General features: G+C 39.1%; 1 protein-coding gene across 8 annotated transcripts in view; it reads left to right on the forward strand.

The window, feature by feature from the left end:
• GOLGA4 (golgin A4) overlaps window positions 1-27,366 on the forward strand; it is a 179,075-nt gene that overhangs the window by 60,506 nt on the left and 91,203 nt on the right. For 3 of the 8 annotated variants that reach the window (XM_026001028.2, XM_026001030.2, XM_072726413.1), the window contains exons 1-2: window positions 779-1,176; window positions 15,709-15,798. In XM_026001028.2, the coding sequence (XP_025856813.1) occupies window positions 1,105-1,176; window positions 15,709-15,798 (162 nt within the window). In that variant the 5' untranslated portion in view covers window positions 779-1,104. Of the gene's footprint in view, window positions 1-660; window positions 1,177-15,708; window positions 15,799-27,366 lie in introns of those variants that run through there. The other 5 variants (XM_026001025.2, XM_026001026.2, XM_026001027.2 and 2 more) reach the window with 4 other exon arrangements.

Consider the following 27,366-nt stretch of genomic DNA (forward strand, 5'->3'; position numbering starts at 1 on the left):
ACATGCTAGTAAATAATATCTGCTGAAACATGAAGATCAGCTCTCAGGTTCCGATACATGGAGGCAATATGAAGCAATTTGGTATAGCCTGCAGAAGTAATTGCAGAGATGGATTTGGGGCTTCACGGATGGCCCAAGTTCAGGGTGTTGGAAAAACCAGGCCTGTAAACATTAAACTTTCTTAGAATGATTGCAGATGCTAGGGGTAAGCTTGGATCCTTTGGAAATTTGTGTATTCCACCAGCTGTGAATTCTTTTAATAACCCCAAGGATCTAGCACTTAGAATGATAAATATTTCTTTTAAGATTTTATTTTTATTTATTCACAATACACAGAAAGAGGCAGACGCATAGGCAGAGGGAGAAGAGGGCTCCCTGCGGGGGTGGGGGTGGGGTGGGGAGCCCCACCCGAAACTAGATCCCAGGATCCCGGGCTCCGCCTGAGCCAAAGGCAGACGCTCAACCAAGGGCCACCCCGGCGTGGCGTCCCGGAACCGACGGACACTCTCCTCCGGAACGCTGAGCAGGCTCCCTGGGTCCCCTCCCCCCACCGCAGGCGCTCACACCCGCAGCTCCCCGCGGACGGCCTTTCCACCTCCCCCGGGGACTGCGCAGCGCTCAGACCACCCCCGCCCCGGCTCCGAGCCGGCATCTCCGCACGAAATGAACGGTCGCAGCGCAGAAAACGGCGCGTTACTGCGGGCGGCCGCGTTAGGGAGCGACACGCCGAGCGCGCATGTGCGGGCGCGGCGTCGTGCTTGGCCCTCCGGCGCCCCGTACAGCTCCCCGGCGAGCTCCACGTCGGCCGCGCAGGCGTCCTCGGCGCCCCGTTCACCTGCTGCCGTTGTCGCCGCCGCCGCCGCCGGGGCTGGATGGGGGGCATAGGCCAACCAGTGGCACCCAGAAGAAAGAGACGCGGCGGCGGCGACGCCGACGCCCGCAGGACGAGTGTCCCGATCCACCCGCGAGCCCGAGGAGGCTGCGGTGAGGCCCGGCCCCCGCGGCCCCTGCTGTAGAGAGGCCGCTGCGCCGCCGCGGCGGGGGCGGGGGGTCTCCCAGGGCGCTCGCCCCTCAGGTCTCACACTCAGGACCCCGCGCTGCGCCATGTTCAAGAAGCTGAAGCAGAGGATCAGCGAGGAGCAACACCAGCTCCAGCACACGCTGGCCTCGACCCAGGTACTGTGGCCGCTGCTCTCGCCCGGACCCGAACCCCCTTGACCTGGGCTCGGGGCCCAGGAGGAGGGAGTGTCCATCTGTGACCCTTGACCTCTCGCCCGAGACTCTCCCTCAGACTCTGGGGTGGGAAGGAGGCCAGGGCGGCCCGAGTCGCCTGTGTTGGGGGCCGGGGGCCCCAATTCCCAAGCGCTATGCAGGGAGTGGGTGTGAGTGGCCGGATCCTTCGGGACGACTCTCTAGAGTTTTCCCCTAACGCACGACCCCGGCCTGAGAAGAAGTGGGAAGGGCTCCGATCGTGCAAGACTTTTGACCCGTGTGGGAGGTTCCCTCCGCCGTGCCGAGGTTCCAGCTCCGGAGTGAGGGCGGGATGGGAAAACCTGAGTCCCTTGCAATATCCGACTTCATGTCGGAAGGGCCGTCTCCCGTCGCCGCCCCGAGAGGGACTACGGAGGGGCCCGGATCGCTCAGGACTCTCACCCGGGATGGGAGGCTAACGCCAAACCGTGGTCCGGCGCTGAGGGCCCAGGGCCGAGCCATTCCAGCCCAGGCTGCTTGCGGCAGCGTTGGACCTGAACGAGGTGGCAGCGTGGCCGGCGTCCAGCGCCCAGCGCCCAGCGCCCGAGGCTGTCACGAGTTAGTCACTGGGCATAGCTTGGTGGATCCCGGACGGGCGGAGGGACAGGCACTCTGAGGCCAGCCCGGGCTTCTGCCTGTCCCCAGCCAGGCTTCTGCTTCAAGAGTCCTGTGTTCGTTTTTTTTCTTGAATGCTGTTGCTTCAGGAAATGACAGTTTCTAGGAAAAAGGGGGCGTGTTAGCAGTGGTAATTCAAGGAAACAGCCTCCTAGACACCAGTGAGAATGTGTGTTTTGGTGCGAGCAGCACTTGTCACTTGAGGAAAGATGAGGGCTTCTGCTAAATTTCTTCCCAGCCTTTCTCGGTCTCAGCAGATTAAGCAATTCTCTCTCTCGAATTTTAGGGTTTCTGTAAGAAAGACTGGGTTTTGACTGATTTGGAGACATTTAAAAGTACTTTTAAAAATATGATATTTGTACAGTTTTTAAGTAACTGTTAAGCAACTAACAACTACTAAATCAAATATTGCTTTAAAACAACTGTCCGTGATAAATTCAAGTTTTCTTTTAAAGCTAAAGCTCATGTAGAGTAAAACTGCTTGAAATACATTGGAACATGACACTGAAAGCTTGTTCATTCTCCTAAGTAAAAAGCAAATAGTGATTAAAATTTAGATAATAAATATCTTGTTTTTCATACTATGTACTGCAAGCTTTTCTAACTTTACAAAACACATTTAAGAAACAGAAAACTTAAAAGTGAAGTAGAGATGAGGAATGTGAGGAAACATCATGTTAGTGAATGTAAAGCAGTTACATTTGAGAATGTATAAAATACCAATGATCCGAGATTCCACTTCTAGAAATTTATATTCTGAGAAAGTTTAGGATGCGTTAAAGATTTCATGTCATGGGTTTCTATTTCAATGTTGTTTTGATGGATAAAACTAGCTAAAAATAGAAAATTGATTAACAAGTTAATTATGGTTATTAACCTGTTAATAACCTGTTATGGTTATTATGGTTATTATGCAGCCTTTAACAAAAGCCAGCATTTATTGGCTCTTATGATGTGACAGGCATTTTGCTTTGTATTTTACATGGATCATTTTATTTAATTCTTACATACATCAAAGAGGTAGATACTCTTATAGATGAAGGAGTGAGGTTCAAATTAACTTGTCTAACACAGCTATTGTTAGAGCCTACAGGAAAGTAATAATAACATGCAAAGATATTAGTGTTAAAGGACAGACTAAGGGATGCCTGGGTAGCTCAGTCCATTAAGCATCTGCCTTCAGTCCTGCCTTCATCTAGGGGTCCTGGAATTGAGCCCCATGTCAGGCTCCTTGCTCAGCAGAAAGTCTTGCTTCTCTCTCTGCCCCTCCTACCTGCTCTTGCTCCCTATTACTCTCTCAAATAAGTAAAATCTTAAAAAAAAAAAAAAAAAAAAGGACAGATTAAGAAGCAGCATGTAAATTGTGACCCCTGTTTTGTGGGGGAAAAATATGTATATAAAATATGTTATATACAGGCAGTGAAAATAGCTTAAAAAGGAAGTGCTTATGAGATATTTTGATTATTTTTCTTATTCATAATGTTTAATTCTTCTACATGAAAAGGAATGCTTTTGAGGTGCTTATGAGATTTTATGACTATTTTTCTTACTCATAATGTTCAATTCTTCTACATGAAAAGGAATGCTTTTGCGCCATTAACAGAGAAAGAGAGATGTTTTTTAGAATAATAAAAAAGTTATGAGTAACTTAGGTGAGACAATACATCTGGATCAAGTAAAATAACTGTGTATAAAGATTTAAAATATTCCTATTTGATAGTATATATAGTATGTATATAAAAAGGTAAAAGTTAAGTTCTTAGTGATCATTCTGATAGAGACTTGATTCTGTTCTGGTCTCAGAGCTTTTTTTTTTTTTTTTTTTTTTAAAGATTTTATTTATTTATTCATGAGAGACAGAGAGAGAGAGAGAGAGAGAGAGAGGCAGAGACACAGGCAGAGACACCGGCAGAGGGAGGAGCAGGCTCCCCAGAGGAGCTGGATATGGGGACTTGCCCTAGGCCAAAGGCAAGACGCCCTGGGCCAAAGGCAGACTGGCCAAAGGCAGATGCTCAACTGCTGAGCCACTCGGGTGTCCCTGGTCTCAAATCTTCAGCTATTAAGATCTCTTCAGGATGAGAAGTTCTAGATTATTGTTTTCAGAGTTAAAGATTTTTTTTCAAAGGTGAGTTAAAAACCAAACAAAAAACCCTTTTTGATGACAGTCTTTTTGCAGATTACATGTATCCTACTTTTCTTAAGAAAAGGATCTTGAATTCGTATAATATTATCATTTCTTCATTTTTGAGTGTAAATTATGTTGTGTTGAAGGTACCATGCCCTCAAAAATTTACCTGAGTAAATTTCCCTTTTACTTACTCAAGAGAATTTGTTTGTTCTTGGTCTACTTTTTGTAATTTTGTGATCTCCTTCTCTACCTGCCAAATGTTTTCTCTCTGCCTTTGAACTGTTGTGGGCTTTGAATCAAGACACATAAACTTAAAAATTTTGTGTGGAATAAGGGCAAGTATCTGAGGGGTTCTGTAGTGCAGTGTAGTTTATTAACACAGATTTTGAGTGTTTGGAGGCCTTTGTGTGCATCCTTCTGTTTCCTAGCTTGCTTATCTAGGTGAGGTGGCCTGATAGGTATTTTTCCAATAGATTGAGCTGTCAGGCATAGATAATTCTGAGATAAACAAATCATTTGCATCACAATATTTGTAAAACTTTCCAGTAATAATAATAGTGATATAGTATAGTGTTCCTTAAGGATTTGAAAGCATTCAATAAAAACGAGAGGTAGACTTCTCTAATATTCTCCAATCACTTCTATTTATTTGGTTGGTACTAAGATTTGCATCCTTCCTTGGCAGATAGTATTTTAAGTAATTATTTATTCAACACTGATGATGACTTGAAGCCTACTCACTAATTAAAAATGAAGTTAAAAAATTTTAAATCAAGGTTCACTTTTATTATTATTATTATTATTTATTTATTTTTTAAAAGTAGGCTCCATGCCCTGTGGAGCCCAGCATGGGGCTTGAACTCATGACCCTTCAATCCAAACCTGAGCTGAGATCAAGAGGGGTACGCTTAACTCACTGAGCCACCCAGATGCCCCCACTTATATTATTATTATTTATTTATTTACTTTTTTTTTTTTTTTTTTTGAGAGAGAGAGAGAAAGAGAGAGAGAGTGCACATGAGGTGAGGTGGGGAGAAGAGGGAAAGAATCTTAAGCAGGTTCCACACCCAGTGCAGACCCTGACCTGGGCTTGATCTCACAGCCCTGAGATGAAATCAAGAGTCTGTTGCTTAATCAACTGAGTCAGCCAGGTGCTCCACTTACATTATTTTTTAACAATGAGTATCTATTTTGGATTTTTAAATTCCTGTGTGGTGGTTGTCTCAATCGGATGAGGGCCCCCCAGATGTGAGGCGTCCTGATTGGGTGGGGGCCAGTGGCATATGTTCATGCAAGGCAGAACAAAGGAGATAGAAATGTACTAAATACACCTCAAGGTAGTGAGTGGCTGGCCGGATTGTAAAGCAGACTGTTTGCAACGAGGCAGAGAGAAGGTGAGGACAGTGGGGACATATGGAATTCTCCCTTTTTTGGTTACTGTGCCTGGTTGTGAGCAGCCCATTGGTCACTTAGGGACTACGGATATTTTTGAGTTGGGTTGCCTAATGTGCCTGTGGTATTTAGCCAGGTGGTCACTTGGGCCCTTTTGTTTCTGTTGCTCAAGCCTATTGTCTAAAAGCTGTCTTTATACCTTACAGAATGAATTGGATAAAAGAAACATTAAAAAATAATATAGAATACATTGTAATTGCTTGGGATGTATGTAGTACATAAAAAAATATATTTTTTTAAGTTTAATTAAGTAATTGCTATACCCAATGTGGGGCTCAAACTCATGACCCTGAGATCAAGAGTTGCATGCCCCTCTGGGCCAGCCAGGCACCCCAACATAAATAAAAGTATTTTTAAACATTTCAGCCTTTTTCAAATACTACTAAAACTTAAAAGTACAGACACAAATGTACAAATACTGTATGATTCCACCTATATGTGGTACCTAGATTAGTCAAATTCATAGAGACAAAAAAATAGAATGGTGGTTGCTAGGGGCTGGAGAGAGGGGGGAGGTGGGGAATTATTGTCTAATGAGTAGAGTTTTGGTTTGGAAAGGTGAAAAAGTTCTGGAGATGGATAATGGTGATGTTTGCACAGCAGTGTGAATATACTTAATGCCACTCAACTATGCACTTAAAATTGGTTAAAAGGGTAACTTTTATGTTACATATATTTCACCACAATAAAAAATTTAATTAGATCAAAAAAAGCAAAAAGTGGGACTCCAAAGTAATAGTAAAAAAAATAGTAAAAGTAAAAAAAATAGAAATTTTTTTTAAAGACTTTGTTCATTTATGAGAGACAGAGACATTGGCAGAGGGAGAAGCAGGCTCCCTGGGGGGAACCCGATGCAGAACTCGATCCCAGGACCCCAGGATCCCAGGATCATACCCTGAGCCAAAGACAGACATTCAACTGCTAAGCCACCCAGTCCTCCCTGTAATAGAAAATTTTTAAAAGTGCACAGATAGCAGGGAAAGGAATCCCTTTCTGAAGGAACATAGCCTTATTGTAAATCCAGATTTACTAAATAATTACCCTCAGTCGTGAAATTGGAGAACCCGTAATTCCCCTGGGAGAACATAAATATATAATAATCTGTATTTTGACCAGTAGCAAATAGTGACTCTTGGTAATTATTTAGGTAAAATGTGCATTAAGTTCTTATGTTTTATTTTATTTTATTTTTTATTTTTTTTTAATTTTTATTTATGATAGTCACACAGAGAGACAGAGAGAGAGAGAGGCAGAGACACAGGCAGAGGGAGAAGCAGGCTCCATGCACCAGTAGCCCGACGTGGGATTCGATTTCGGGTCTCCAGGATCACGCCCTGGGCCAAAGGCAGGCGCTAAACCGCTGCGCCACCCAGGGATCCCAGTTCTTATGTTTTAAATAATAAAGTAATCGTACTTGATGGGATTAAAAAATGTGCCTTGAAACTCGAATAGATCACTGGCCCTATAGTTCTCTCACTGTGCTTATACTTGTTGCTTTGTTTCAGATTTTAGTAGCAGCTTGTTGTTGTTTAAAGAAACTAGAGCTTTTCAAAACTCTGGGGGGGCAGCCCCGGTTTGGCCCGAGGTGTGATCCTGGAGACCTGGGATCGAGTCCCATGTCGGCTCCCTGCATGGAACCTGCTTCTCTCCCTCTTCCTGTGCCTGTGTCTCTGCCTCTCTCTCTCTCTCTCTCTCTCTGTCATGAATAAATAAATATAATCTTAAAAAAAACAACAACTCTAGGAGGATAGGCATTATATAGTATACACACATACATATTTAAGTTCTGTTTCTTGATTTATCTGATTTTTCTGGGTCACTTGTTATATTCTTATTGGTCATCTTGTTTTGCGCCCTTTTTTTTTTTTTTTTTTTTTTAAGAAAGATATCTTGTGATTGTGGAAGTCTTGGCAGGTGATTTATCTTGATAGCTGACATGGGTTTTCTTTTTCTCTGCTCTTATGTGCCTCTCCTGTGTGGAGAGTGGTTAGCGAAGGGAACAGTCAGATGATCCTCCTCTGCCAGCCCCAACGAAGAGGGTCTGTCTACCTACTTTAAAAGGTGACTGTGTAATTTATCATATAAACATTCTTGAGAATGAAAGGGGACACTACTTCTAATAATGATCTTGGAACATAAACTGTCATAAACTGGGTGGAACTGGGATTGCAGTGGTTAAACTTGGGTGTTTTGTTACCCTGCTACTTTGTGCTATTAGCCCCCACTTTTGAAGACCTAACTCCTACAAGGTAGGTTGCTCACTATATTTTGCAGTTCCTTTTGTCTGGTAATATTTGGGTTGGAGGAGGTTGACCTCAAGTACCGTTTTGTCACAAAAACCCTTAATCCCTGAGAACAATAATGAGAACAATAATCTCCCATTCTAGGACACTAAACCTCTGGTTTTTTTTTTTCCTCTTGGAAGAATTTGCTGTTGCCTCTTCTTCAACATTCTGTGCAAATTTGGAGTTTTGGCTACCTTTGTCCTGATTTCTCCACTAATTTGCATCCTTTTGCCTTTGGTTCTTTAGAAGTTTGTCATCATTTTTTCACTGTTGATGTTCTCTGTCTTGTTCTTGAGTTTTAATTAATCTTTGTTTTCCTACTATTTTTTTTTTCTTTAACTTTCATTTCAATGGGTTTTTAGGAGGGAGGGGAGGTAAATAATAGTATTCGGTCTGCATTCTCGTACTGGAAACCTAATCACAATGATGTATCTAAACATAAATTCATCTTCTGAAATATTTGACTTTAAAATTTTAAATTCTCAACATGTATATATTTCTTAGATTGTAAAGATATGTGATTTTTCTATCTTATTTTGTAGAATCACATGGTTAATTAAGTTAGCATATACCATGTGACTGGCCTTGAAAATTGCTGTTAACTAGCTAGTGTCTGAAGTATTGAGTATCAGTCCACTTATTCATTATCAACTAACTGTTGAATAAGATTTAAGATGAGAAGTAGATCATCTTTTAGTCTGTATATCATGCTTCTAAATTTTATTGAGTATCTTGTATTGAACATACTAAGTATTTATGCTTTTAGTTAAAATTTCAAAATAAAATTTTGCTTTTATTTTTATCAAAGTAACATATGGTTTTATTTATTTTTTTATTATTTTTTTTATTATATGGTTTTAAAAGGCAAAGCATTACTAAAAGGATATTATGCATTGTCTGCGCCTCTAGTCCTGTTCTCCATGTTCTCAACAATTTGCCCAGATATTTAACTTCATTTTTCTAATAATAAACTTTTATTACTTTGCTATTTGTTGATTTGTACACTACAAGCCATATTTGCTCTTTTCCTGCCAAGGTAGATAATTTTGGGAGCATTGCTCCATTGTTTTCTGTTTGCAGTGTTGTATTGAGAAGTCCATTGTCATTCTGCTGCTTTTTTTTTTTTTTTTTTTTCCTGGAGACTTTAGGATCATCCCTTTATATCTTGTCTGAAATTTCATGGTAAATATGCCTTTGTATGGATTTCTTTATGCATTGTGCTGGATATTCAGTGGGCATTGTATGGTGACTCTTGGGCTTAAATTCTTGGAAACTTTTACATGTTGTTTCTTTGATAATTCCCTCCCCTTAATTGTTTTTCTTCTCTTTTTAGATGCAATTTGGTAGCTTTTGTGCCTTCAGGATAGATTCTTTTTTTGTCATTGTTATGTTTTGGGTTTTGTTTTGTTTTGTACTACTTTTGAGAGGTTTTTTCTTTTCTTTTTTTTTTCTTTTCTTTTCTTTTTTTTAAAGATTTTATTTGATTTTTCATGAGACACACACAGAGAGAGGCAGAGACACAGGGAAAAGCAGGCTCCATGCAAGGAGCCCGACGTGGGACTCTATCCCGGGATTCTAGGATCATGCCCTGGGCCTAAGGCAGGCGCTAAACCTCTGAGCCACCCAGGGAGATTTTTTCAACTTGTTTAATTCTTTAATTGAATTTTTAATTTCAGCTACCTTATTTTAAAATTTCTAAGGGCTGTTTCTTACTGTCTTTTATTTTTTCATAGCATTGTTCTTTTTATACAGGTATATCTTTTATCTCTCCGAATAATGGTGATTTTTTGTTGTTGTTTTGAAATTTTCTTTTAATCTTTGTTGTTTTTCTTCTAGTTTTTTTGTGTTTTGTTGTTGAGCTTGTTTTTGGCTTACTTTATTGCTTTGGAAACATTATTGAGTGCTCTGGGCTTTGCATTCATATTTAAGGGTGAGGCACAAAAAAATCTGATACCATTTCGAAGTAGCAGTGTCAGAGAGACACTGCGGCTCATTGCTGGGTTATTATTGGGGAAATATCTTCATGCTGGTAACCACAGGTCTGGAGGTCATTTGATTTCTCCAGAGAAGCATGGGTGTGCTTTGGAGGAAGAGTGAGGGGTTATAAGCCAAGCTGCTAACCTCTGGAAATAGAGCTGATTCACTGTACAGGTTACCACTTAATTTCTCTAAGGTTAGTCATACACTTTGCTCTTCACTCCTATCTTCCCTGTGTTTGGTTTTTCCCAGTTTGTAGCCTCATTGGCTCCTGAAAAAAACCTCTGGCTCTTCAGAGGCTCTGTAAAGTAGAACAGGGACCTGAGGACCTTTTCACCAGTCTTCCTGTTTTTGGTCCTGTTTCTTTACTTTTGCATCTTGCGTTACATTTTTGCTTTCAGTCTTAAGTCTTTTCATGTTTCTGGGGATGAAAATTGGCTTCCGTCTCATCACTGTTCCCTTCTGTAGCTCCTTGGGGTTGTAGTGTTCTCAATTGTGTTAAATCCTTTACTATTCTTTCATTCATAACAATCTTCTGAAAATTGTTTGAAATTTCTTAACTCTTTGAGAGGCAGAGACTCTAGGAGCATATACTTCATCTGTTTAACTGGAAGTTTCCTTAAATTACTTTTGGGTGAGTGGATTTCACTATATTAAAAGGCTGGTTTTTGAGGTAAGCATTTATAACATGAACAACAATATTTCATTTCTGGCACTATTATTTTAGATGTCAGGATGCAGAAAGTACTTTACTAAGGACATGGTGAAACGCTCTAATAATTTTGGTAATCAGAATATAAGGGTTTATGTGAAGTGTTAACTCCAAATTACTTGGCGATTCCTATGGAGCTATTCTATCAAATAGATTGGGGAGGGACTTTCAATAGGGCTCTGATGAGAAGGATTCTATGGTTGTGTCCTTGCCATGATTGATTGTCTGTGGGTTGGAGGGAGGATGAAGTCAGATTTTGTTATGCTTGTGTAAGAATAACGTCTTGTCTCTTTAGGGCATAACGTGAGAACCAGGAAATAAGTCAAAAGGCATCCCAGATTTTAATGTCACCAACTTCACATTTCACAGCTAATCTAAGTTATTCATAAGGAAACTTAAAAACATTCTTCATTTAGAGCTTCCTTATGCTTATTTTTTCTACAATTCCAATAAATGTAGATATTCAGTTTCTAAACTTGTAGGAGGCAAAAATGAATAGAGAAGACTTACTACAAGTAGCATATTTACAAGAGTGAAAACTGACCTAGAAAATGTTAAATTAAAAAAAATGTTATATTATGTTCAGTTTCTGTTTATCTTTAAGAATTTTTTAGAGATTTTATTTCTTTGAGAGCGAGCACACACGAGTTGGGGGGAGATGCAGAAGGAGAGGGAGAAGAAGGAGGCTCCTCACTGAGCGGGGGCCCCAATGTAGGGCTCAGTCCCAGGACCTGGGGGATCATAACCTGAGCCAAAGCCAAAGGCAGATGCTTAACTGACTGAGCCACCCAGGCACCCCTCCTTTTATCTTTTAAAACTAGACTTAGTTAATGGAGTTCAGAAAGTTGTAGATTCAAAATGGTTATACCTCATTGTATCTCCAAAGCCTTTCAGGTATCTGAGGTGTAATCATTTTGAATCTATAATTTTTTTTTTAAATGTCCATTTTTTTCTTTTTTAATTTTTATTTATTTATGATAGTCACAGAGAGAGAGAGAGAGAGAGAGAGGCAGAGACACAGGCAGAGGGAGAAGCAGGCTCCATGCACCGGGGAGCCCGACGTGGGATTCGATCCCGGGTCGTCCAGGATCGCGCCCTGGGCCAAAGGCAGGCGCCAAACCGCTGCGCCACCCAGGGATCCCATGAATCTATAATTTTATATAGATATCTATATCTATACCTATATCTGTGTTTCTCCAAATCTATCTAACAGTTCAGCTATCTTGAATAGTTCTTTCCATAAAAACTCCCAGATGGTAGAGCCTCTAATGAGTAAACTTTGGTTAACATACTTTTGACTTTAATATAGAATTTTTCAGTAATATGAATATCCAGAATTTGTCTTTTTATTATCTTTAGATTGTGTTGTTCAGCCTAGGATTAATGCTTTTTAATTTTTATTTTTCCAGATAACTGAATTATGTTAGATACATTTGGTGTAGTCTCGATTTAAGAGTTAGTGGCTATGTTTATGTACACTATTCTCACAAGGACAAAATGGTATGGTGGAAACTTACCATATGGTGAAAGCAGTTAAGAGGATTGTGGGTCTTTTAATTGGTTGAGATCAGCTTTTTTTTTTTCTTTTTTTTTAAGTAAACCTTATACCATGGAGTGGAGCTTGAACTCACAACCCTGTGATCAAGCCAGCCAGGTGCCCTGTAGCTTTTTTTTTTTTTTTTTTTTTTAATGAAAGAACAAAATGGATCAGGAAATATGACACTTTCTGCCATAAAGATTAAGGTTCTATCAAACTTCTGTTTTAAATGTGTTTGTATGTAAAATGGATTCTTTGTTTTGTCTTTTTATACCATGGATCCCAGTGAAAAAAAATCTGAGAAACAGTGATCTAAACGATACCGGGGAAGTGTATGGAAGGAATCAGAAGACTTGTTTCCTAACCCATAACACAGAACTTGTATGCAACCTGGGCAAGCTACATAAACATTCTAACCTTCTTATTTTCTCATCAGAGATAAGAAATTGGGTATGATAATATCTGTTCTGCTTACCTTTCTGATTGGTTGTGAGGATCAGAAGGGATAAAGTATTTAAAAACATTTGTTGGGGCACCTAATTGGCTTAATTGGTAGAGTATGAAACGCTTGATCTCAGGGTTGTGAATTCAAGCCCCACTTTGGTGTGGAGCCTCCCAATCAATCGATCAATCAATCAATGAAATTTGTAATTATACAGCACTTATTTATTGAACAGTGCCTCCTAAGGTGCTGTGCTGGGTATTGCATTTGCCTTGAAGGGTAGAAGTAGTCTCTGTACCATGTGGTTGAGAGACAAGTACTCCTAGTATGGTAATAGTGTGTACAGGATGTTGTGGCTGCACATAGGAAAGCATTTCTAGAGAGAGCCAGGATGACATCTGAGCAGAGTCTTGATGGGTAATGAAAAGTCATGGTATTGGGACATGCCACTCAAGACTTACTATTCCCCAAAGTGATTGTATACATTTTCTAATGTTGCATAACAAATTATTACAACCTTAGAGCCTAATAACCCTGTTGTTACTTCATAGTCTTTAGGTGAGAAGTCTGGCATGGGTGACTGTCTTCTCCGCTGAGTCGTACAAGGTGTCATCCAGACTGTGTTTTCATCTGGATCTTAAGATTTTCTTCTGTGCCCATGTGGCTGTAGTAGAATTTAGTCCTCTGTGGTTGTAGGAGTGAGGTCCTTATTTCTTCCTGGCTATTGCAGGGGGCAACTCCTAGAGGCTACCTGCAGTTTCTTGTCACTTGGCCCTCTTGGGCATTTTATTTTCTTTCAGGATAGCAGGAGTGCATCTCTCTGCCTTCTGCCTCTGCCTTTGCTCTCTAGACTCTTATTTGAAGGGCTTTTGTGATTAGGCTAGACCCATCCAGGTAATCTTTTGATTGACTCAAAGACTACTGATTAAAAACCTTAAATATACCTGTTAGAAATCCCTTTTACTATGTAATGTGAGATAATCAGGGGAATGATCTCATCATATTCACAGGGTGAGAGTCATTTGGGGTCATCTTAGAATTCTACCTACCACAGTGACTAAAATGGTTTTTCCTATACTGAAATTGAGGCTTATGGTTAGTTAATAATCCATTGGTGGGCAATAAAGATATTAATTGTGACAAATAGCTTAGAAACTTGTCCAGATTTCTCATAGCTATGAGAATTAATTAGACCAAGTTTAGTTTGGAGGAATCTAAATCCCTTTCTATTTTGAAGTGAGAATAGACCATTAAAGATCCAGAACCTTTAGATAAATGGTCAAATACAGTTAGTTTTTTCATGCATGTTTTATATTTTACAATCATATGTAATGTATGTGATCCTTACTCTTGCAACTCTGGGGGAAGACCAGCCATGAGGCCAAGTCTGCCAGGTGGTATACTACTTTTTTGAAGACAATGTGTTTTATGACCTATTCTTCAACTTTGCAGATTCCAACATTTGGTTTTGCTAGTTAATCCAGAGCTGATGAGGTTCTCAGTTACTGATAAGGCTCACATGAAGCCAGAGTATAAAGATTGTAAATATTTATAGTGGGGATATACTTTTCAAGAGATTGGATGATGACTGTCTAACAGTAGCTCTTTCCTGGCATCTGGGAAGCTGAATCAATAATACCTGTGCACAACTGCATAAAGCCTCGTCTCTATTGCTCACCAGATGATGAACTTTAAATTTGCGTGTCTATTTTCTCATATCCCTCACTTATGACTCAAAGTCTCATGTGGGCATATTCATTGGTGGAACTCAGGTCACCTGCCCTAGATGAGAGGGAGACTGAGTAAATTTTCTGAGTTCTATCTTACGGATTTACAAGAGCTGTTTAGGAAAAAAAGGTTGTTAAATTTTTGTCATTATTTTGTTGTTAGTAACTCCCCCCCCCCCCCCCCCCCATTAAACTTTCTTTTGGTTTTTGGTTTTGACAGAAAAATCTCTTTCCCATTCAGTGATTATAGAAATACACTCATATCTTCTTTTGTATTTCAATTTTTAAAAATCATGAGTTAAATAGGTAATAGGGATTAAGGAGTATACTTGTGATGAGTATACTTATGAAAAGTTACACTTATTGTAAAGTAAATATGTATATGTGTATATGTATGTATCTATATGTGTGTAATTATTCCTAATGACTTCTCTGTTCCAGCCTAGCCACAGCAGTATGTGCCCACTTGACAGATCAGGGTTCCATTGGTTCATGCATTCACTCATTATTTAACAAATATTTATTAAATGCCTTTTATTGGGGATCCCTGGGTGGCTTGGTGGTTTGGTGCCTGCCTGCCTTTGGCCCAGGGCGCGATCCTGGGGTCCCGGGGTCAAGTCCTACGTCGGGCTCCCAGCATGGAGCCTGCTTCTCCCTCTGCCTGTGTCTCTGCCTCTCTCTCTCTCTTTCTCTCTATGTCTATCATGAATAAATAAAAATAAAATAAATAAAATAAATTTAAAAAATCTTTAAAAATAAAAAAAATGCCTTTTATTGATGTAGAGCTTTGTAGACTACAAAAGGATAAGACCTTAAGAATTCTTTTTTTTTTTTTTTGAATTATTTCTATGTGTAGATAAGTTCAGATCTATTTTATTACAAGTGAGGGAGGGTCTTAAAGTTTTGGCTTTATACTTTTAGGATTCTTTTTAGTTCACCTTAGAGTAGACCTTAACCTTCTAGTTTAAATTTTGGGCCCTTTATCCTGAGGGTTTTTGTACTGCACGTTATGGGAGTCAGGCTGTCCTTTACAGAACTGAATGGGTTGGCATTTTAGGAAATAGTTGTGGTGTGCAAGGTAGACTTAAAGTAAGGTGATGGCCAGAGATGTCTATTTGTGCATTACGTAGTATCGAGTATTAGAGCTGGAAGGCACTTAAGATTGAATTGACAATCTTATTTTTTTAACGAACTTTTAATTTTGGAATAATTTTGATTTATGGGAAAGTTGCCAAAATAGTACAGAGAGTTTGCATATAACTCAACTGGTTTCACTTTCCCTGAATGCTTTCATCTTATATTAAAATTACAACCTTATTTTATATATGAGGACATGTGGCCCTCAAAAAGTTAATTTAGCTAATAAGATCACAGTTCTGGTTGGTGACAGAGTCAGACCAAGGACCCAGTAGGCAACCTAGATCTTCTAGTTGATTGTTTTAGGTATTGTTTTCCTTTTTATATGTTTTTTTCCTTTCTTTCATGGGGTTCTTTGGGCACGGACTGAGAGAAGGTCTATACAATGTATAGTCTACTAGTCAATGTAGTCTTTCTAATTTGTACAATAATTTTTTTAATCTAGGCTCCCTCCAATTCTTCAACACCAACAAGAACCAGGAGCAGGACGTCTTCATTTACAGAGCAACTTGATGAAGGTACACCCAATAGAGAGGTAAGTTTGGAATTTCTTCTTTAATAAACCTTTTACAAGGAGCTTATTAATTAAAATGTGGCTACTGTTGATAACAAAATGGAAAATTATTTTTGACAGGTTAATTATTGAATTTTTAGGTATTTTTATTAATAACAATATTTTTCTTTTTTTGTAAATAGTTATGCTTTTGTAAAGTGTGTTTTCTTTGAGAATCATAATTTGATAGTATAATATTCTCTACCTTTAATATTTGAGGTTTATAATAGTTTGATAATTTGTTCAAGATAGCATCATACAGGGAAAAGTTTTATATTTTCAAGCTATTGATTGGAAACTGTGAACTTAACTGATTCTGTGTGACTTGCAGCTAAGCACCAAAGCTCAGATTAGACTTTTTTCAATTTCTTTTTCTTGCTGTGAACTGTGACACAGGTTCAGAGGAGAGTAAAACAGAAATGCACAAATCAATGAATTATTATGAAGTAAACCCCATGTAACCACCGCTGAGATCCCAAAAGGAACACTGCCAGCATTATAGCGCTGCCTTCTTCCCCCACAAAAAGCTTACTATCGTCCTGACTTTTTGGTATTTGTTTTTTTCCTTTTCTTTATCGTACCACTTCGGTATGCTTTCTGTTGTAAATGTTATAAACATTTGGGTTGTTTACAGTTTTTTGTTATTATAAATTATTACTGTTCTGAACATCATTGTATAGTTCTTTTGGTATACATGTACCTGCCTTTCTTTTGCTTTGTACACAGGAGTGGAACATTGGGTCAAAAGGTATATATAGTTTTGACAGCTTAGAAGATAATGCCCATTGTTTTTCGGGTAGTTGAACTTTACCTTTCTACCAGAAGTTTCTGAAAGTTGCTGTTGCTCTACGTTGTTGGTAGTCTTTTTAATTTCAGCTGTTCTCATGGATGTGTAGCATTCTCTTATTGTTTTAATTTGCATTTCTCTGATGAATTATAGAATTATAAGATTGAGCATTTTTCATCTGTGTATTGGCCACTTGATACCTTTTTTTGTGAAGTGCTTATGTAACTTGCTTATTTTTCTGTTGGTTTATCTTTTATTGATTTGTAGTTCTTTTCTTTATAATGTGGATAGGAGCTCTTATTGAGGTATAATTGACATATAACATTAATTTTATCTGTACAGTATACTGATTTGATATTTGAATACAAAATTCACCACAGTAAGTCAAGTTACCATTCATCACCATACATAGTTACAATTTTTTTTTCTTGTAGTGAGGGTTTTTTTTTTTTCTGTCTTGATGTTTCTTTTTTTGTTTGTTTCAAGTTTTTATTTAAATTCCAGTTAACATATATAGATAGGAGTTTTTTTTATTGGATATATGCCTAGCAGATACCTTCTTCTCTGTGGCTTGCCTTTGACTCTCTTAATGGTGTCCTTAGAGGAACTGAAATTCTTAATGTATTCCAATTTATTAGTATTTTATCTTCTGACTAGTGTTTTTGTTTCCTATTAAAGAATTGATTTCTTACCCTGAGAGTATTTTTGTGTTTTACTTTTCAAAAATCATTATTTTTGATTGTAGTGTACAACATAGTGAGTGATTTGACAAGTCTGTAGTTTATACTGTGCTCACCAAAAGTATGGCTGTCATCTGTCGCCATACAATGCTGTAACAGTATCTTTGACTATATTCTCTATGCTGTATTTTTTTTTTTTTTTTTTTTTTTAATTTATTTATGATAGTCACAGAGAAGAGAGAGAGAGAGGCAGAGACACAGGCAGAGGGAGAAGCAGGCTCCATGCACTGGGAGCCTGACGTGGGATTCGATCCCGGGTCTCCAGGATCGCGCCCTGGGCCAAAGGCAGGCGCCAAACCGCTGCGCCACCCAGGGATCCCCTATGCTGTATTTTTTATTCCTGTGACTTAATTATATTGTAATGAGAAGCCTGTACCTCTTGCTCTCCTTCACCCATTTTGCCATCCTCCCATATCTTCTTTCACTTTTCAAATTTGGATCTACATTCCACTTGGAAATGATTTTTTTCAACATGGTGTAAGGTAGAGATCAAGTCTCTGTGTTTTCCTTCTACCCCCTACCCTGCCTTTATGGCTATTCAGTTGTCCCATTCTTTTTTTTCTTTTTTTTTAATAATAAATTTATTTTTTATTGGTGTTCAGTTTGCCAACATACAGAATAACACCCAGTGCTCATCCCGTCAAGTGCCCCCCTCAGTGCCTGCTACGCAGTCACCCCCACTCCCTGCCCTCCTCCCCTTCCACTACCCCTAGTTCGTTTCCCAGAGTTAGGAGTCTTCCATGTTCTGTCTTCCTTTCTGCTATTTCCTACCCATTTCTTCTCCCTTCCCCTCTATTCCCTTTCACTATTATTTATATTCCCCAAATGAATGAGACCATATAATGTTTGTCCTTCTACGATTGACTTATTTCACTCAGCATAATACCCTCCAGTTCCATCCACATCGGAGCAAATGGTGGGTATTTGTTGTTTCTAATGGCTGAGTAATATTCCATTGTATACATAAACCACATCTTCTTTATCCATTCATCTTTCAGTGGACACCAAGGCTCCTTCCACAGTTTAGCTATTGTGGACATTGCTGCTATAAATATAGGGGTGCAGGTATCCCGGCGTTTCATTGCATCTGTATCTTTGGGGTAAATCCCAGCAGTGCAATTGCTGGGTCATAGGGCAGGTCTATTTTTAACTCTTTGAGGAACCTCCACACCGTTTTCCAGAGTGGCTGCACCAGTTCACATTCCCACCAACAGTGTAAGAGGGTTCCCTTTTCTCCGCATCCTCTCCAACATTTGTGGCTTCCTGCCTTGTTAATTTTCCCCATTCTCACTGGTGTGAGGTGGTATCTCATTGTGGTTTTGATTTGTATTTCCCTGATGGCCAGTGATGCGGAGCATTTTCTCATGTGCGTGTTGGCCATGTCTGTGTCTTCCTCTGTGAGATTTCTGTTCATGTCTTTTGCCCATTTCATGATTGGATTGTTTGTTTCTTTGCTGTTGAGTTTAAGAAGTTCTTTATAGATCTTGGAAACTAGCCCTTTATCTGATATGTCATTTGCAAATATCTTGTCCCATTCTGTAGGCTGTCTTTTAGTTTTGTTGACTGTATCCTTTGCTGTGCAGAAGCTTCTTATCTTGATGAAGTCCCAATAGTTCATTTTTGCTTTTGTTTCTACACTTGTAAAACAATCAGTGTGATTCATCATATCAGCAAGAGAAAAACCAAGAACCGTATGATCCTCTCAATAGATGCAGAGAAAGCATTTGACAAAATACAGCATCCATTCCTGATCAAAACTCTTCAGAGTGTAGAGATAGAGGGAACATTCCTCAACATCTTAAAAGTCATCTACGAAAAGCCCACAGCAAATATCATTCTCAGTGGGGAAGCACTGGGAGCCTTTCCCCTAAGATCAGGAACAAGACAGGGATGTCCACTCTCACTACTGCTATTCAACATAGTACTAGAAGTCCTAGCCTCAGCAATCAGACAACAAAAAGACATTAAAGGCATTCAAATGGGCAGAGAAGAAGTCAAACTCTCCCTCTTCGCCGATGACATGATACTCTACATAGAAAACCCAAAAGCCTCCACCCCAAGATTGCTAGAACTCATACAGCAATTCGGCAGTGTGGCAGGATACAAAATCAATGCCCAGAAGTCAGTGGCATTTCTATACACTAACAATGAGACTGAAGAAAGAGAAATTAAGGACTCAATCCCATTTGCAATTGCACCCAAAAGCATAAGATACCTAGGAATAAACCTAACCAAAGAGGTTAAGGATCTATACCCTAAAAACTATAGAATACTTCTGAAAGAAATTGAGGAAGACACAGAGAGATGGAAAAATATTCCATGCTCATGGATTGGCAGAATTAATACTGTGAAAATGTCAGTGTTACCCAGGGCAATGTACACATTTAATGCAATCCCTATCAAAATACCATGGACTTTCTTCAGAGAGTTAGAACAAATTATTTTAAGATTTGTGTGGAATCAGAAAAGACCCCGAATAGCCAGGGGAATTTTAAAAAAAGAAAACCATATCTGGGGGCATCACAATGCCAGATTTCAGGTTGTACTACAAAGCTGTGGTCATCAAGACGGTGTGGTACTGGCACAAAAACAGACACATAGATCAATGGAACAGAATAGAGATTCCAGAAGTGGACCCTCAACTTTATGGTCAACTAATATTCAATAAAGGAGGAAAGACTATCCACTGGAAGAAAGACAGCCTCTTCAATAAATGGTGCTGGGAAAATTGGACATCCACATGCAGAAGAATGAAACTAGACCACTCTCTTTCACTATACACAAAGATAAACTCAAAATGGATGAAAGATCTAAATGTGAGACAAGATTCCATCAAAATCCAGAGGAGAACACAGGCAACACCCTTTTTGAACTCGGCCACAGCAACTTCTTGTAAGATATAGTTGTCCCATTCTTTCCACATTACTCTACTGTGGTACCTTTTTTTCAGAAATAAATGCCTGTATTTGAGTGGATTTGTTTCTGGGCTCTCTGTTCTGTTCCCTTGTTTGCTTTATCTGTCTTTGATCTGATACTGCACTGTCTTAATAACAGTAGTTTTATATTAAATCTTGCCCGTCTTAGAGCAGGTCTTTCCTGTCTTGGTCATTTTGGGTTGCTTTAACAAAATTCCATAGACTAGTAGCTTAAACAATAAACGTTTGTTTCTCACAGTTCCAGAGGCTGGGCAGTCCAAGATCAAGATGCCAGCAGATTGGCTGTATGGTGAGGACTCTCTTACTGGTTTGCAGACAGCTGTCTTCTCATTATATCCTAGCATGATCCTTCTTGGTACATATACCTAAGAAGAAAGAGATGGGTAGGAGTAGGGGGGAAGGCAGTTTTCCTGTCTCTTTCTCTTTTTATAAGGGTACTAATCCCATCCTGAAAGCCCCATCCTCTTGACCTTCTCTAGCAGATTACCTCCCAAAGGCTCTGCCTCCAAATAACATCACAGGGCTAAGGCTTCAACATGTGAATTTTGGGGGGCACATTCAGTCCATAGCACTCTCACCTTGTTCTTTTTGAGTGTCTTGGTTATTCTTACTCTTTCCATATAAATTCCATATAAATTTTAGAGTTAGATTTTCAAGTCTCACAAAAACAAACAAAATGAAATACAAACAATGACAACAACAAAAACCTGTGGAGATTTTGATTAGGATTGTGTGGATTCTATAGGTTAGTTTAGAGAGAGTTTCAGTATTATAAATCAAATATCATAATCTTTTTTTTTTTTTAAAGATTTATTTAGGGGATCCCTGAGTGGCTCAGTGGTTGAGCACCTGCCTTTGGCCCAGGGCATGATCTTGGAGTCCCGGGATCGAGTCCTACGTTGGGCTCCCTGCATGGAGCCTGCTTCTCCCTCTGCCTGTGTCTCTGCCTCTCTCTCTCTGTGCCTCTCATGAATAAATAAATAAAATCTTAAAAAAAAAAGATTTATTTATTTATTCATGAGAGACACACATGGGGTGGGGGTGGGGGGCAGAGACACAGGCAGAGGGAGAAGCAGGCTCCATGCAGGGAGCCTGATGTGGGACTCGATCCCGGGTCTCCAGGATCACACCCTAGGCTGAAGGCAGTGCTAAACCGCTGAGCCACCTGGGCTGCCCAAATATCATAATCAATATCACAAGCAATACTGTACTGAGCATTGTACATAAACATAATGCTGTTCTTCTGTAGTATAGAATCCTAGGAATGGGATTGCTGGGTTATAGGGTGGATTTCAAATTTTAAAGATTTGAAAGGTTTCCACATTCTTTAGAGGAAGGGCACTTTATTTTTAAATTTTTCCTAAGGTTACTTTAAAACAAAAAAAAAAATTAAACCTTTTTATAGTAGATGTTGATAGCAAAATAAGCACTTCACAGTATAGTTTTTGCATTCAAAGTTAATGGCATAAAAAGGGCCCCTGGGTGGCTCAGTTAGTTAAGCATTTATTTGCCTATGGCTCAGGTCATAATTCCAGGGTCCTGGGATGGAGCCCCACATTGGGCTTCCTACTCAGCGAGTAACCCACTTCTCCATCTCCCTCTCCCTCTTTCCTCATCTGTTTCAAATAAGTAAAATCTTCAAAGTTAATGGCATACCATATGCTTGGTGCATAGATTTAAATGATAATGACAGTTGTTTAAAGTATGAAGTACATGCATACTTTCTTTGGGAGCCTACTTTCTTGAATATCACTTGCAGTGTTACATCTCTTTAACTATTTGATTTCAAATTTAATGCTGTTAAATTTAGTTTATACATGTAACCAATTTGAATGAAAGTTGCAGTACTTAGTAGTACCCTTTTGGCAATCAGTGTTGATAGCATCATTACTACACTCAGTATATTGGTTGCTATTACTGTATATTGGTTTATGTACAATGCAGTTGAAACCTGGAAAATAACTTGATTGCTACTTTTGCTTTTTAAATTTTTAAAAATTTATATATGTATATTTAAATATTTTGTTTATTTATTTGACAGAGAGAACACAAGCAGGGGGAGTAGCAGGAGGAGGGAAAGCAGGGGGAGCAGCAGGAGGAGGGAGAAGGAGAAGCAGGTTTCCTGCTGAGAAGGGAACCTGATGTGGCATTTGATCCCAGGACCCTGGGATCATGACCTGAGCTGAAGGCAGATGCTTAACCGACTGAGCCACCTAGGCATGCCATATTTTCATATATTTTTAAAGTTTTTCTATGTAAGTAGTCTCTACACCCAAAATGGGGCTTGAATTCATGACCCTGAGGTCAAGAGTCACACATTGTTCTGACTAAGCCAACCAGGTGCCCCTACTATTGTTTTTTAAAAAATATTTTATAGTAGGATGCTTTAAAACTTTTTACTTGAATGTATCTTTACATTCAAATAATCCTTTTTGAAAGGGATGATTTGAATATACTTTTACAATAGGCTAAGCTAAAGGTTATTTTTTATTTCTTCCCAAATTTCAATTCTAAACATCCTGTACTTCATAGGTTTAATTTAAGAAGTGGTTTCTGATTGAAAGAGCAGCATCATCCCTTCTTTCTTCTCCTTGCTTTTAAAGTGTTTTCTGACAGGTAGCCTGGGTGGCTCAGCAGTTTAGCACAGCCTTCAGCCCAGGACGTGATCCCGGAGACCCGGGATACAGTCCCACGTCAGGCTCCCTGCATGGAGCCTGCTTCTCCCTCTGCCTGTGTCTCTGCCTCTCTCTCTCTCTCTCTCTCTCTCTCTCTCTCTCTCTCTCTTTCTGTGTGTCTCTTATGAATAAATAAATAAAATCTTTAAAAAAAAAGTGTTTTCTGACAACTCTAAAAGGTATTTTGACCAGTATAATGTAAACCTTAGTTCAGTTTATTTTACACAGTTGAAGGACTTTCTACTTTGATAATTAAGTTCTTGTTTAAAAGGGCATTATATAAGAATTACTTTTTAGTCATCCTCCCACTCCCTGGGGTTTTGTTTTTGTTAAGTCTCTGAGTTGGAAGATACCTCATAAAGGATAGGATCCTGATTGGCTATTTTAGAGGTTATAATGTTCCTTTTTAACAAAATGAGGAGGTTTAACTCAAAATATAAATATTTGTCTGCCTCTCCAGTAGATACAGTAAAGTCTTTCTTATCTAGAATGTTTCAAAAGTGGATAGTTCTGTTAAGATAATTTCCTGGGCAATTAAAGATTTTATATACCTCCCGATATATAACACTATTTTCCTGTGTTAGTAAATACTATAGGTAAATCTAAATAAATCTGTCTTTGGTTGCTGGCTTTCTTATAAGGATATAAAAAATCATCCATGATTCAGGCATTGAAGGCAAAAGAAAACAGACTGAATTTGCACTGATGCTAAGGTCCATAGACCTCTGGCACTCTATCATCCTGCACAAATGGCATGTCTGTTCAGTTGACCATCTTCTTTCTCCCAGTGATCCTAGGCATAGCCTTGTTATCTTCAGCATAGAGCTCCCTTCCCCCCTTTTTTTTTTTTTAATTTTTTTTTTTTAATTTTTTTTTTAAATTTATTTATGATAGTCACAGAGAGAGAGAGAGAGGCAGAGACACAGGCGGAGGGAGAAGCAGGCTCCATGCACCGGGAGCCCGATGTGGGATTCGATCCCGGGTCTCCAGGATCGCGCCCTGGGCCAAAGGCAGGCGCCAAACCACTGCGCCACCCAGGGATCCCTCCCTTCCCCTTTTGTTGCTTGATGAATCTTTTTGGCTTCTCTAGAGCTGGCTGCTTAAGAGCAGTAGAGAGTGTAGGATCATGTGAAAGATTGACTAGGGCAAATGAAGCTACCGTAGCCTCCTATCCTCTGTTTCAGTCTGATGATGTTTTTTGATTGAGATTAAATTCCTCTATATAACATTTATAGTTTCAAAGTGGCATTTAATACATTCACAATATTGTACATTTGTCACATCTCTGTAGTTCTATGACATTTTCATGATCCCCAAAAAGAAACCCATCCTCATTAAGCAGTTACTCCCCATGCTCCCTGTCTTCCAACCTAGGTGGCCACTAATCTGTATATTGTCTCTATGGATCCACTTACTCTGGATATTTTGTATAAATGGAACTATACAATTTGTGACCTTTTGTGTCTGTCTCTTTTTAGTTAGCATGATGTTTTATTTATTTTTTATTTTATTTTATTTTTTAATTTTTATTCACTCACGATAGTCACAGAGAGAGAGAGAGAGGCAGAGACACAGGCAGAGGGAGAAGCAGGCTCCATGCACCGGGAGCCCGACGTGAGATTCGATCCCGGGTCTCCAGGATCGTGCCCTGGGTCAAAGGCAGGCGCCAAACCGCTGCGCCACCCAGGGATCCCAGTGGTCTTGAATTCATTCAAAATAGTTTACCCATGGTCTGTACAGAATTAATATTTTTTCATCTGCTGCTGTTGTCATGTTGTAAACAATTTTATTCTTGTATCTTTGGTGGAGTATATTATGACAAGTACTTCTTAAAATGTACATTGTTGGAAATAAAAACAATGAGTTTAGTGTACCTTAGTACAGCTGACATCTGTATATGACAGTGTCTAGGAAGATAGAAACAGGAGTTCCTCTTGTCATGGCAGAGAGACTTCTACATACTTGCTAAAGTACTAAACTTTTTTTTTTAAAGATTTTATTTATTCATGAGAGACACAGAGAGAGAGGGAACGAGAGAGAGAGAGAGAGAGAGAGAGAGAGAGGCAGAGACATAGGCAGAGAGAGAAGCAAGCTCCATGCAGGGAGCCTGATGTGGGACTTGATCCCAGGTCTCCAGGATCAGGCCCTGGGCTGAAGGCAGTGCTAAACCGCTGAGCTACCAGGGCTGCCCAAGTACTAAACTTTTTAGAGATCCTCCTCTAATAGGAGTTACATTAATTCATAGGAGATATGCTAATTTGTTACATATAGTGAATGCTAGTGCATGCCTTAGGGCGGTCATTAGGACTTAAGTTTCTCTTTGAACTCTGGTTCAGAAGGACTGGGAGAGTTCTGTGGTGCCAAAGTTAGATATAGTGCTGCAAGCCAGGACCTGGAGTGGGGCTCCCAACACTGGAGGAAAGAGGTTGAGAAAAGCTTTTGCTAACAGCTGCCTAGAGTTCTCTGTGGCCCATTATGAAAAGCTGCTGTCCCTAGGGAGGCCTCGTGACCAAGAACTGAAGCATACCTCACGTTCGCTTATTGTGACTGAGTCAGTGATAACCCTTGTATTGCCATCGGGCAAGAAACTCAAACTGGAGCCTAGGGAGTCAGATTGACTGGATAAGGAAAGAGGAGTACAGAAGGAAGGAGAAAGATGATACCTCCTCAAAGTGAACCTGTATATGAAAATTCTAAAGCAAATGCTAGGAAGGCAGCCAATAAAAACAGGAATTGGCATATAAGTTTATCCTAGATAAGATTCAAATAATAGAGTAGTCTAGAAAGGACTTTAAAACAAATGTGTTTCGTAAGATACATGAAGTAATGATTTTCTGAAAAAGAAGATAAAATTGTGGGGAAAAACAGACTAAAACAAAAGTAGGTAGGTAGGAAAAAGAACCAATTAGAAATCCTTGAAGTGAAAAAAAAAATTGTTGTAAAAACATACATCAGAATAAAACTCAAGACACATCCTAAATCACAGGAAAATTAGGATATTCAAAAGGAATACTGAGTAATTCCACCAAAATCACATAGAGATAAATATATATATGTAAGAGTAAGAGATGTGGCGGATAGATAAAAAGCCTTCAGAATTCTAATGGGAGTTGTATATATCTTCACAAATGTTCAGACAGTGTTAGTTCAACAGATGGCTTCTTCTAAGGACCACAGAAGAGGTGAATTAAGTTCTTACAAGATTTGGATTCGAATTTGAGCAGAGCTTGAGAGACATGGAGTTGAGACAATTTGATTGAGAATATTTGGGAACTGACCATGTAAGATTTTCATAGGCATAAGAAGCAAATGACAAGGACAGCAAGTGGGAAGAAAGGATCTAGGTTTTGAGGTAGCTGTCATTGGAAACTAACTTTGATACACTTGGCTTTTACTTGGGCTAGGGGCATGAGTGTAAATTGTTTTTTGGTAGCATCTTCCTTTGAAATGTTTGGTCAACATGTTTTTCTCTGTTGGGCATCAATTTTTGTGAGTGTGTGGGTGTTTTGTTTTGTTTTTTGTTAGACTTCAAACACTGTGAAATTTTATATTATTTTGTCGTGTGGGCCAGAGTGACTTCATTTCAAATGTTAATTTTGGAAGCCTAAGAAGAGTAAATTTGTATAGCCTTTAATTTAAAATCACATCCATTCCAAGGATGACCTTTCTGAATTCCCAGAGGAGTTCAGATTTTCAGCAAGAATAGAAACTTGGATAAGATGAGTAGCCAGAGCCAAGCAGGCATCTAGTACATTTTAGTACACCACTAATACTCAACTTTTAGGACCAGATGAAGAGTTAGTGGAGGCTCTAGTCAATATCCATAACTCTATAGTACTAGTGAGTTAGGATTGAATGAAAAGTGTAAGGATTGAATGAAAAGTGTAACTCTATAGTACTAGTGAGTTAGGATTGAATGAAAAGTGTAAGTTCTTAAGGTTGTGCAACATTTCTGATATAAGTTCTTTATTATATGTAATATATAACATAATAACATACATTACTTGCTGTGTTAAGATTGCAAAAGAATGTTTTGGGTTTTTTTTTAGTTCTTATTTTATTTTGAAATAATCACAGATTTACAGGAGATGATAAAATTTCTTTTAGGGGAGGCCCTGTGTATATTTTACCCATTTTCTCCCAAAGATGTCTTCTGTAACTATTGTATGCTATCAAAGCAAGGGATTTGACATTGGTAAACTGTGTGATACCCATAGAGCTTATTCAGATTTCAGCAGTTTTTCATTTAAAAGTTCACTTTAATTATAATTTCTTCTAAATCTGATTCATGATTATTAATATTTTGGTGTATAGTTTTTGAAAGAAGACTGAAGGACGGAAGAGAATATATACTAAAAGAATTAAAGTTTCTTCTGTACATATTGGAGAAAACTTTCTAAGTACAAAGTAAA

Source organism: Vulpes vulpes, chromosome 11 (genome assembly GCF_048418805.1).
Source record: "Vulpes vulpes isolate BD-2025 chromosome 11, VulVul3, whole genome shotgun sequence".
Classification (NCBI taxonomy): Eukaryota; Metazoa; Chordata; class Mammalia; order Carnivora; family Canidae; genus Vulpes; species Vulpes vulpes.